The sequence below is a fragment of the Centruroides sculpturatus genome, unplaced genomic scaffold (genome assembly GCF_000671375.1).
Source record: "Centruroides sculpturatus isolate CEXI.00-Female unplaced genomic scaffold, Cexi_2.0 scaffold453, whole genome shotgun sequence".
Classification (NCBI taxonomy): Eukaryota; Metazoa; Arthropoda; class Arachnida; order Scorpiones; family Buthidae; genus Centruroides; species Centruroides sculpturatus.
This window is the reverse complement of record NW_019384758.1, coordinates 174,684-187,804: the sequence shown is the minus strand read 5'-3', so window position 1 is coordinate 187,804 and position 13,121 is coordinate 174,684. Positions and strand designations below refer to the sequence as shown.

The 13,121-nt window shown below is 26.3% G+C and overlaps 1 protein-coding gene across 1 annotated transcript in view; it reads left to right on the top strand.

Moving 5' to 3' along the window:
• The window catches only part of LOC111628735 (beta-catenin-like protein 1), a 54,752-nt gene that overhangs the window by 31,751 nt on the left and 9,880 nt on the right, over window positions 1-13,121 (top strand). The window contains exons 3-10 of the mRNA XM_023372571.1: window positions 3,875-3,979; window positions 4,123-4,141; window positions 5,852-5,991; window positions 6,067-6,164; window positions 7,999-8,092; window positions 8,190-8,281; window positions 8,352-8,424; window positions 10,875-10,933. Coding sequence (XP_023228339.1) covers window positions 3,875-3,979; window positions 4,123-4,141; window positions 5,852-5,991; window positions 6,067-6,164; window positions 7,999-8,092; window positions 8,190-8,281; window positions 8,352-8,424; window positions 10,875-10,933 — 680 coding nt within the window. The remainder of the gene's footprint in view (window positions 1-3,874; window positions 3,980-4,122; window positions 4,142-5,851; window positions 5,992-6,066; window positions 6,165-7,998; window positions 8,093-8,189; window positions 8,282-8,351; window positions 8,425-10,874; window positions 10,934-13,121) is intronic.

The following is a 13,121-nucleotide window of genomic DNA, read 5'->3' as shown; positions in this document are numbered from 1 at the left end:
AATGTCAATGCTTAGATTCTTGTTAATATTATTTTTGTCTGTGGTAATTTCGTAGCTTTCCTTGAATTTTCTTTTGTACCAATTTTTTTCTTTGTGTACTATTATAACATCATTCTTATCTATTTTGCAGTTGTGGGTTGTGCAATGTTCGTAAAAAACAGACTTGATTCTATTATACTTCAGATCCACGATGTGTTCTTTTAATCTTGTTTCTAATTTTTGTTTTGTTTCTCCAATGTATACTTTTGGCGGTTCGCATGTGCAGGGTATTTTTATAGACGACTTCGATAGTGTTGTATTTGTCTGGTTGTTTATTTATGCCAGGTTCAGCCTTCCGGATTCTTTTTTGCAAGTTGTTATAGGTTGGGGCTAGCTTTATATTTATTTTATCAAAACTTTTGTTTACCTGTTCAAAGAAGCCACGAATGTAGGGGAAGGATATGTATCTTACTCTGTTTTTATCTTTGTTTTGTTTATTTTCCAGCCTTTTATTGTTGATTTTACTTTCCCTGTTAATTATTATTCGTTTTGGATAGCCATTTAATAGTAATTTAGTTTGCAGTTTGTTGAGGTGTTTTTTCTTCTTCTGTAGTGAACTTGTTCTGCTCTCAATTTTTTTATACTCTATGATGAATATGTTTTCTTTTATGTACTGTGGAATGTTTTAATTGTAATTTAACACTTTCCTGATCTCGCATGGTTTTGTGTATGGCTCGAATTCAATCTTATTTGCCTTTCTGGATATTTTAATATCGAGGTAATTTATTTCAGTGTTTGCCTCATTTTCTACCTTGAATTTGATGTTATAGTTTAATTTGTTTATTTTTTTCTTCTATTTCTTCTAATTTTGTTATTTCTTGGTTATATAGTATAATTATGTCATTCACATATCGTTTATAGAACTTTATGCCTGTAATCTTTTTTGATTGCTTGATCTATATCTACCATAACAAGTTCTGCTAGCTTCGGGCCTGTGACTGATCCCATGCTTATGCCTGTCTGTTGTGTGTAGAACTTATTGTTGACATCAAAATAATTACTCCTGTATACAGAGGAAACAAAGGAAGAAGAAATGGATCTAATAGAATTCATATACAGGAGTAATTATTTTGAAGTCAACAATAAGTTCTACACACAACAGACAGGCATAAGCATGGGATCAGTCACAGGCCCGAAGCTAGCAGAACTTGTTATGGTAGATATAGATCAAGCAATCAAAAAAGATTACAGGCATAAAGTTCTATAAACGATATGTGAATGACATAATTATACTATATAACCAAGAAATAACAAAATTAGAAGAAATAGAAGAAAAAAATAAACAAATTAAACGATAACATCAAATTCAAGGTAGAAAATGAGGCAAACACTGAAATAAATTACCTCGATATTAAAATATCCAGAAAGGCAAATAAGATTGAATTCGAGCCATACACAAAACCATGCGAGATCAGGAAAGTGTTAAATTACAATTAAAACATTCCACAGTACATAAAAGAAAACATATTCATCATAGAGTATAAAAAAATTGAGAGCAGAACAAGTTCACTACAGAAGAAGAAAAAACACCTCAACAAACTGCAAACTAAATTACTATTAAATGGCTATCCAAAACGAATAATAATTAACAGGGAAAGTAAAATCAACAATAAAAGGCTGGAAAATAAACAAAACAAAGATAAAAACAGAGTAAGATACATATCCTTCCCCTACATTCGTGGCTTCTTTGAACAGGTAAACAAAAGTTTTGATAAAATAAATATAAAGCTAGCCCCAACCTATAACAACTTGCAAAAAAGAATCCGGAAGGCTGAACCTGGCATAAATAAACAACCAGACAAATACAACACTATCGAAGTCGTCTATAAAAATACCCTGCACATGCGAACCGCCAAAAGTATACATTGGAGAAACAAAACAAAAATTAGAAACAAGATTAAAAGAACACATCGTGGATCTGAAGTATAATAGAATCAAGTCTGTTTTTTATGAACATTGCACAACCCACAACTGCAAAATAGATAAGAATGATGTTATAATAGTACACAAAGAAAAAAATTGGTACAAAAGAAAATTCAAGGAAAGCTACGAAATTACCACAGACAAAAATAATATTAACAAGAATTTAAGCATAGAAATTTATAAAAACTGGCTACAACTATTAAAATAGAATGTTTATATAGTCGCAGGCGAGCTGTGTGCAGCACTCTGGAAGTGAGACGTTGCACGTTGCGAGGTATGCGGGGGAGGCCGTCAAGTCAGAAGGGAAGGGAAGGGGAGTGAGAAGTACGGAAGGTGCCTGACAGATACTGTATACACAAGATACAACCTATCTATGTAACAGACTGAAGAGAGTCGAAAGCCCGAAACGCGTGTCTATATGGATTAAAAGTTGATGATGAAATTATTTGCCAAGTGTCAATAAATTCACCAAGTTTGACATTGAACCAAAATAAAAAATTAATTAAACAATTTTCTATGAGGTTTATATCAGTAGAAATGTGAGCATTTACTTCATATCTAACAGTTAATTTATTGTTTTAGACACGTAAAGAAAATCCGGAAAAATTTGTGTGGCCAATCAGTTGTGAAGCGCGGGTTCGCACCTTTCGATGATATGCGAACCCGTGACCTCAATGTCCAGTATTCTTATCCATTCAGCCATTTTACCGTTTTATTCACGTTATTCATTATCTCATGTACCGATCTGATGAAAAATATTGCTGTTACATCTAATAATTGTTTTACAAGATATGTACCAAAAGTAAGGCCCAATCCTTAATGACAAGTTACATTAAATTTTTAAATTAGCTATTTGAAACTATTCAGTCTAAGCTGTTGTTCTACATAGTCGCCATTTTTTTCCATACACTTTTGTTAGCGTGAGTCAAGAGCAAATATTCTCCACTTAATGATTTGAAAAAGTCCATGACCGCATCTTTAACTTCATCATCATCTGAGAAGTGTAAGCCACTGAGATGTATCTTAAAAGGTCCACAAAGATAAAAATTAGAGGGTGCCAAGTCCGGACTATGAGCAGGATGATCCATTACTTCCACACAGTCTGGACTTAGCACCCTCTAGCACCTTATAATAAACCTTAAGGCTTTATTATATATATACATATACTTTTTAAAGAAATAGATATTAATTTTAACTAAATTTTAGAGATATATTTTATTGATCTGCTTGAAAATTAACCGAATAATGTTTAAAGCGTTGACAATTTGACCTTTACTCTGTAATTTTAGATTATAAAATATATTCGAAAAGTGTAAGCTTAAATAGTATAAATTCTCGTTCTTTGAATAATTACAATTTAACAAATTAATATTTTAAATAATTTGTACTGAATTTTATTTAATCCAATAACTTTCTAAAGTAATTGTTTAAGAATTTAATCAGTTTCATATACATTTAAATCGATGTCTTCCTCTCAAAACAAGTGGAAATGTCTTTCTATTCTTTCCCCTTCTATAATTAGGGAGGTCAAGATGAGTGAAATTGTCCTCTTTCGTGTCCTCTTCTATTCGTTTAAATGCCAGAAAATTTTATTATATTTATATCCAATGTTATAAATGAATTTTATTTATACTTAACNAACTTTTGTAAATAGTCATATTTCAGTTTCAAAAATGTTAAACATTATAAATAATTCATTATTTGTGAATAATTCTTAAAATTTCTAACTTTTGTTAATAGTTGGTGTAATAGATTTAAAATAATAATACTGTAATAACATTAAATCAATAAATTTTAATAGTTAAACTTTTTATTTATATTATCTTTAATATCTTAAATTAATGGAGTCTAATTATAGTCTATTATTATACAATATATATAAAATTGAATAATTAATATTTGTCTGTTATAGCATCTACCCCTGTTCAATCACTTTCACAACAGCCATTAGTCACTGTTCTTCCAGAAGAAGAAAAACCAGAAACTGCAGATGATATCCTTGCAGAAGCACCTGTAAGTATATTTAGTTTTAATAATTTATAAATTATTTTTTATGTTTCATTATGTGTGTATTAGACTAGTGTCTTCCACTTGATTAGAGCTTCTATTAAAACCTTTTTTAAATTAAATTGTTAACATTTAAAGGAATATTTATTTCAGTTTTATCAACAGTAATTTTGTCTTTCTCTATTTGCTTTTTTTTTAATTGGATATGAAACCTTATTATGAAACCTTAATAAGGTTTCATATCAGGTAAATAAGGTTCCATATCCAATTGGATATGGAACCTTATTAAGGAACCTTATGGAACCTTATTGTTAATTGGATATGAAACCTTAATAAGGTTTCATATCCAATTAACAAAAAAATAGTTTAAAAAATTTCTACTTTTCATATCTTTTTACATTTTAAAGGAATTCTAATATATCACTTTAAAATTTATACATTCTATTATTTGCCTTGAGTCTCCAGTAGTCTGATTTATTCATGTGAAAATAATTATTTCATAAAAACCTATTTTAGAAATATATTGAACTCTTACTAGTCTGAACTAATTACAACAGAGTTATTCATATTAATGGACTTATATACTGTATTTAAGTAAAGGAGTCAGAAATAACTAGTCAAATTAAAATTAAAATTTTTTTGAATGTATATATAAAGTATATACAGTAGACCCCCTATAACGCGGGTTCATATAATCCGGATTCATATATCGCGGCAAAAAAATTGCGACCGTATTCGTATAAAGACGCTAAAACAGACTCATAAAATGTGGTAAAATGTCATCACCGACTCGTGTCATGACAGGATTGGTCGAATCTGGACCAATAGTGGACGAGCAGCTGAACTACTTACATGCTATGGAGAGTTTAGGCGGGTAAGTTGAGTTTACTATCGTCTGTACAGTATATAAATTAGGTACTGTAAGTCTAATACAGTACTGTAATTTTATACATTTCNGAGTAAAAAAAAAAGTGGAAAGTTAAGAAGTTATAGTTTTAATAAATAATTTATAGTTTTGGTATGGTAATTATATTTTAAATAAAGAAATGTTTCCAAAGTGTTTTCTGCCTTCATTGTTAGATATTATTTTGAATTTTAAGTTTTAAGATAACTATAATAACATAAGAAAATTCAGCAACAAGTTGTGTAACTTTCCTGTAACTCATTAAAATTGCATTTGGTACCATCTGTTATGAGCTTTTATTTAAAAACTTTTGTTATTAATTATTATAAAATAGCAAAAAGCTTAATTTTGAGGGTAGAGATGCAGTTTTTTTAAAAAAAAATTGTAAATAACAAATAAAATCTCGTCTGGCTCTACTTGAGATATGATACATGACCCTCCTCTATCTTCCTGACTTTTTGATTTTTTACCACTTCATACCATCAATCCCCTTAATACACAAACCTCCTTGCAAAATTTCATAAATTTTCAACAAAAGGTATGGGAATTATTAAGCTTTAAAGTGGGTAAATAAAATTGTGCCACCCACCTACACATACTTACACTAACATTCATATATACAGAAAAGAACAAAACTTTTTTGCATTTCTTGATGATACAAGTCCTAAGTCTAAAAACTTGGGTGGGTCATTTTTTGACTGATCACCAGATATAACCATATATTGACCTCTGTTCCATATATCATATACCAGTTGTAGATATATAACCATATATAACCATAATAAGGCTAGAAATTAGTGAGAAAGGTTTTGTGCTGATAATCTTAGAAATAGTTCTAGCTACATATGCATAGTAGCATATATTGCAACTGAGAAAATAAAAATTGAGGTTTTTTTTTNTAAAATAATTATAATAATAATTTATAAATCATATATCTGTATTTAATGAATCGTTTATCATTCATTCATTTATTTTTAGATTTATGGATTCAGAAATTGAACTTAATGATATAATTCAAGAAATGCACATAATTGCTACTCAACCTGATTTATATAATGTATTAGTGGAATTAAATGCCATTTCAACGATTCTTGGATTACTCACTCATGAAAATTCTGGTAAAATTTGTATAATGATATAAATTATTAAATTTTTTCATAATATTTCAATTAAGTGTATCATTTTTATTACAGATATAGCAATTGCCATTGTAGATTTACTTCAAGAAATGACTGATATTGACACTTTGCATGAGAGTCAAGAAGGTGCTACTGTATTAATAGATGCATTAGTAAGTAATTTGATATAATAATCAAAAATGATGGAAATATAAATAGATTTCATATACAGTACTTTGATTATAATTATTAAACATTGGATTCAAGACAATTTCAATTCTATTGCTGTTTAAACTTTCTATTTTGAATTTATAAATAAGTTAAAGGATAAATATATTTTTTAAACATTTACATATTGGTTTTCTTAATCTTCTGCCATTTGGTGGTGGTTTCCATATACAGTATATATTTTTGAAGTGCAAGGTAGTACTATTTCTACCTAAGAGTAATTAATGTGTTGGTATTATGATTAAGTAATATAAACAAATAAAGAAAATATAAGCCCTTATTCAAAGAATAAAGACTATATTATATTATATAAAATGTATGTAGTATAATTATTTTCATATACCACACATGCATTAACTACAAATTTTAATTGTAAGATCAATCACAAAACAGAAACAAAAATGTCTGTAAGAAATTGTTTCTATATCTTTTTTTTTTTTTTTGTATTAGCAGAGAAAGAGTGTAACTTAATTCTAGGAAAAAAAATAAAAAAAAACTTGTATTTATTTTTTATACACTTATTTTAAAAAGTTGGATTTCAATATACACAATTTAAACAGGCATACAAAAAAGCACTGCACAAATGTTACCAGAGCATCACTAATAATGGATAACACAGTTGCATCATTCCTGACTAGTTTTGGTGGTAGCTCTGGGTGCTGTAGCACACTGTTTGGGAACCACAGATATAGGCACATATTTAAAAATTTATTTACTCCTTAACGAAAAAGTGCATTTTAAAAATTACATTTTTTATAATATGGTAGTTCTGTTTTTAGACAAAAATTTAAAACTTGTTAAGTTAAAAAATTGGCATTTTGTTAATTATAATAATTAATAACTATAATTATGCTAATTGTTTGGAGCAATTATCTAAACTTTTAACATCTGCATAATTTTTAGTATTTTTACATTAAGCAGTATAGTTTAAAGAAATAAAATATGTGTATGAAAGATTTTAATGTTGATTTTGTTTTCTAAGTTATATAGTGTATTATAATTAGACAGGGTACAGTAATTTTTACTTTTTAATGTTTTTAGTGAAAAGAATGAAAAGTTCTTATTAATATGTTTGCAAAACCTTTGAAGGTTGCTTACAGAATGTTAGTGTTTTCAAGACACAAATATCCACCGATTTAGAGTATTATCTTACTCATTGATTTATTGTGAATATTTTATTAATTGATTATAACTTTTAAACACTAATTTTAGACAAAAGCATTCTTAATTTGTGTTGCTGATGAAAGTTTGGATATTTAGTTTAAAAATGTATAATTTTTACTTATTTAATTGAAAATGTAATGGATTCCATTCATAACTTGATAAGTATAAAAGAAGCATTTATTATTCTCAATGTAGAAAACAATTTAATAATATGTTTTTATAATATTTAAATCATAATCATATAAAAATTGTGTATGACTGGTTTACACTTAATATACAAAAAGTATTCATTTTATATGTGAAAAATAATACAAAAAATGTTTTTAATATAATATTTTTATTATTGAAAGAGTTTAAATTGTTATCTTCCTGTATATAAATATTTTTTGTTTTTTATGTTTAATGATGTTATTAATTAATAATTTTTTTCTAGCTTGTATTTTTAATAGATAAGTATGTTTCATATGAATATTTTCAATCTGGAATATTCTTTGTAGTTTTCCCTAGATTTCTATTAATTATTTTTATGTTGTTTCCATAAAATACTACTGTTAATTTTATAATAATTTTCAATCTACAAATACAAATTATAAATATAGTTTTTGATATTTTCAGCTTGATGGGCAAGTTGTTGCTCTTATGGTTCAGAATTTAGAAAGGTTAGATGAAACAATCAAAGAAGATGCAGAAGGTGTTCATAATACTTTAGGTATACATTGAAATGGTGTTCTTTATATAATATTCAACATTTAAAAATAAATATTTTGAAATTTAAATGTTATATTTTTAATGTTTTATTACTTTAGGCATTATAGAAAATTTGACTGAATTCAAACCATTATTATGTGTAGAAACTGCACAACAAGGTCTAATGCAATGGATATTAAAGAGATTAAAGGTTTGTATTAGATTTGAAATTCTAAAAAAAATTTAACTGTACTTAAGCAATAACATTTTTTTTTTTCCAGGCAAAAATGCCATTTGATGCAAACAAATTATATACAAGTGAAATACTGTCAATTTTATTGCAAAATCATGATGGTAAGAATATGTGTTACTTAAAGTTTGTTGAACATTTTCTCAAAAACATAAAAATTCTGAATTAAGCAAACTAAGTTAGCAAAGAAAGAGTAAAAAAAAAAGTGGAAAGTTAAGAAGTTATAGTTTTAATAAATAATTTATAGTTTTGGTATGGTAATTATATTTTAAATAAAGAAATGTTTCCAAAGTGTTTTCTGCCTTCATTGTTAGATATTATTTTGAATTTTAAGTTTTAAGATAACTATAATAACATAAGAAAATTCAGCAACAAGTTGTGTAACTTTCCTGTAACTCATTAAAATTGCATTTGGTACCATCTGTTATGAGCTTTTATTTAAAAACTTTTGTTATTAATTATTATAAAATAGCAAAAAGCTTAATTTTGAGGGTAGAGATGCAGTTTTTTTAAAAAAAAATTGTAAATAACAAATAAAATCTCGTCTGGCTCTACTTGAGATATGATACATGACCCTCCTCTATCTTCCTGACTTTTTGATTTTTTACCACTTCATACCATCAATCCCCTTAATACACAAACCTCCTTGCAAAATTTCATAAATTTTCAACAAAAGGTATGGGAATTATTAAGCTTTAAAGTGGGTAAATAAAATTGTGCCACCCACCTACACATAATTACACTAACATTCATATATACAGAAAAGAACAAAACTTTTTTGCATTTCTTGATGATACAAGTCCTAAGTCTAAAAACTTGGGTGGGTCATTTTTTGACTGATCACCAGATATAACCATATATTGACCTCTGTTCCATATATCATATACCAGTTGTAGATATATAACCATATATAACCATAATAAGGCTAGAAATTAGTGAGAAAGGTTTTGTGCTGATAATCTTAGAAATAGTTCTAGCTACATATGCATAGTAGCATATATTGCAACTGAGAAAATAAAAATTGAGGTTTTTTTTATTTTATAAATTTCAGATTTTTAATATTTAAATTTACAAATAATAATAAATTTTAAATATTTTAATGTTTGCATTACTTCATATCATAAAAAGAAGTTTAACTGACAAAATCAACAGCTCTCAATTATACAGCAAAATTTAAGAAATTATAAGTAATATAAAAAATTAAAATACTTAACAAAAATGTTATTATAAATAGAGTAATGTTATTAACCTTGAAAACACTTAAGCAAAATGAAATCAGCTTATTTATACAAGAAACCAAAGGAAGTGTAATTTGCTTTCTGGATTTTAGTAATTTCTATATAAATGCTAATCATTTTAAACTTTGTATTATAATACTTTTCATGTTTAATATTTCAGTTTTTCCAATTCAAACACAAATTATTTATCGTATTCATACAGACACTTGGCAAATCACAGAATTAAATTTTATTCAATTTTAGTTTTTGTAAGTTCAGAGCAATAACTTTAGCTTTTACAAGTGTTTAATAAAACAATTTTCAACTTGCTTAATAGTTGTTTGGGTTTTAAGTAGCTGTTCAAAAGTAGAATATTTGAATTCCGGTAAAGTTTGAAGAGTTTGAACAAAAATAAAATTCAGATTTAATTACAGTTATATGAAAAGTGATAATATAATATATGTGTAAAAGTAAACTAATTAACAAAAATAATGTAAAACATATACAAGTTTTAACATGTAAGTTTTAGTTTATCACTGGTTTTAATGAAAATTTTCAAGCCATAATTTTTCAATATTTTTTAGAATTAATACATACATTCTGTAATTTATTTTTTAATTAATTTACTGTGTTACTCTCTATAATTTTAGCTTTAATTATAGAGTTAAGGTTTCTATATAAGATAGAGAAATTGCTTATAGAAAATACTTTGAAATATTCAAGCATAAATTAAATTGTATGTAACATTAATTTATTGCTTAGTTTTTATATTATACATGGATGATTGTATTAAATTCTATTGTCTGGGTAGAGATGAGTAAACCTTGTTAATTATATTCATCTTTGTTATGATATAAAGTGTTATTTAGTTTTATAATATTTTCTTGTAAATTTGTTAAATTCAAGAACATTTGAAAGTTTAATGTAATTACACATGTTTTATTTATGTTTATCCTATAATAATAATGTAAAATTACACTATTTCACTTTTTTACAGAGTATGCATTTATATTTATTAAATTTTAAAATGTTACATTAATTTTCCAAAAGTAAAATGTTTAAAAATTTAAAGTTATTTGTAAATTTGAATATTGATTATTGTTTGTTAAATGCAATTGTTTCAGTTTTGTTATGTTGCAATGATTATTTTAATGTTTAAGATTATATTGGATTGAAGCCAGAGGTTAATTCAAAAATATTTATTCAGTAAAGTTATAATTTTATTTTGGATTTTGTTCTAAAGAATTCAGATCAAACTTCTTGTTATTAAGTTATAAACAAATCAAATAATTGAAAAAAGATGAACTTTAAATATATGAAATAAAATTTATTTTTAGATAATAGGAAATTGTTGGGTGAACTTGATGGAATTGATGTTTTACTCCAGCAACTTGCTGTAAGTTTTCATTAATTATGTTTCAAAAAATTGAATCTTATAATACTTGTATAAATCTTTATTGTCACTTTGTATATTAGAAAATTTAGCCATTGTTAAATGTAGAATATTATGATACTAATATTACATTTTCCTGAAATATTTATTCACATATTTATGTATCATTATACAGGGTGAGGCAATAACTATTTCTACCTTGAATAATACTTATAGTAAGTGAACTATCAAGGTCCTGTTTCTTAGAGGTTGTATGGTGGCAAAGATGATGCAATTGGATAAAGAGTAATTTAACCTTGAGTGAACACATTAAGGTGAAATTAAGGTCACTTTTGTTTTTTAAATAAAATGTGTACAGCTATTTACATTTTGATAGCAGTTACTAAGAATAATACAACAATCTATGGCATAAGGAAATTTAAAGACATTTAAAGCTCACTTTTAACAAAAATACAAACTTTGGAACATTGAAGCATGCTGTAATAATTTATGTTCAAAGATAAACCCTAAACTTCAATGACTTTGAATGCCCTCATTGTGATAGATCATTGTACAGTAGAGCGTCGTTTATCCGAATCAATTGATGACTAGGGTTGTTCGGATAACTTATTTTTCAGATAGCCAATTATGTACAAAAAAATATATTAACCTATCCCATGTTGAAATTTTTCTCCGTTTACGTTGAATTTTGTCAATGTTAAGCCTAATGAAAATTTTTATAATAATAATCGTGGCTATTGTATCATTAAAAATTATTTCTTTATTTTGTACAAACAAAATAAATATATTGAAAAATATAAAAACAAAACAAAAAAAAAAATACATTAGAAGTTAATCTAGTATCAAAAACGTTCGATTCAGCATGACACACAGTCCTCAGAAAAACATTTCTCAAAAATGCCAGTGCTGCCAGCTAAAACACACACACCAACAAAAAACTATTGGAGTAGCCCAAGACGTAGCCAAAGGTTGCCACAGCACTAGTGGAAATTTAAATTTGCCGACTCGAACGCTTTCAGTTGACTGGCTGTCGGATAAACAACACTTTACTGTAATTGTAAAAGCCTTACNTTTTTTGTTTTTTATGTTTAATGATGTTATTAATTAATAATTTTTTTCTAGCTTGTATTTTTAATAGATAAGTATGTTTCATATGAATATTTTCAATCTGGAATATTCTTTGTAGTTTTCCCTAGATTTCTATTAATTATTTTTATGTTGTTTCCATAAAATACTACTGTTAATTTTATAATAATTTTCAATCTACAAATACAAATTATAAATATAGTTTTTGATATTTTCAGCTTGATGGGCAAGTTGTTGCTCTTATGGTTCAGAATTTAGAAAGGTTAGATGAAACAATCAAAGAAGATGCAGAAGGTGTTCATAATACTTTAGGTATACATTGAAATGGTGTTCTTTATATAATATTCAACATTTAAAAATAAATATTTTGAAATTTAAATGTTATATTTTTAATGTTTTATTACTTTAGGCATTATAGAAAATTTGACTGAATTCAAACCATTATTATGTGTAGAAACTGCACAACAAGGTCTAATGCAATGGATATTAAAGAGATTAAAGGTTTGTATTAGATTTGAAATTCTAAAAAAAATTTAACTGTACTTAAGCAATAACATTTTTTTTTTTCCAGGCAAAAATGCCATTTGATGCAAACAAATTATATACAAGTGAAATACTGTCAATTTTATTGCAAAATCATGATGGTAAGAATATGTGTTACTTAAAGTTTGTTGAACATTTTCTCAAAAACATAAAAATTCTGAATTAAGCAAACTAAGTTAGCAAAGAAAGAGTAAAAAAAAAAGTGGAAAGTTAAGAAGTTATAGTTTTAATAAATAATTTATAGTTTTGGTATGGTAATTATATTTTAAATAAAGAAATGTTTCCAAAGTGTTTTCTGCCTTCATTGTTAGATATTATTTTGAATTTTAAGTTTTAAGATAACTATAATAACATAAGAAAATTCAGCAACAAGTTGTGTAACTTTCCTGTAACTCATTAAAATTGCATTTGGTACCATCTGTTATGAGCTTTTATTTAAAAACTTTTGTTATTAATTATTATAAAATAGCAAAAAGCTTAATTTTGAGGGTAGAGATGCAGTTTTTAGAAAATTGTAAATGCTAATAACAAGTAAAATCATCTATAAGTCTGACCCATCCAT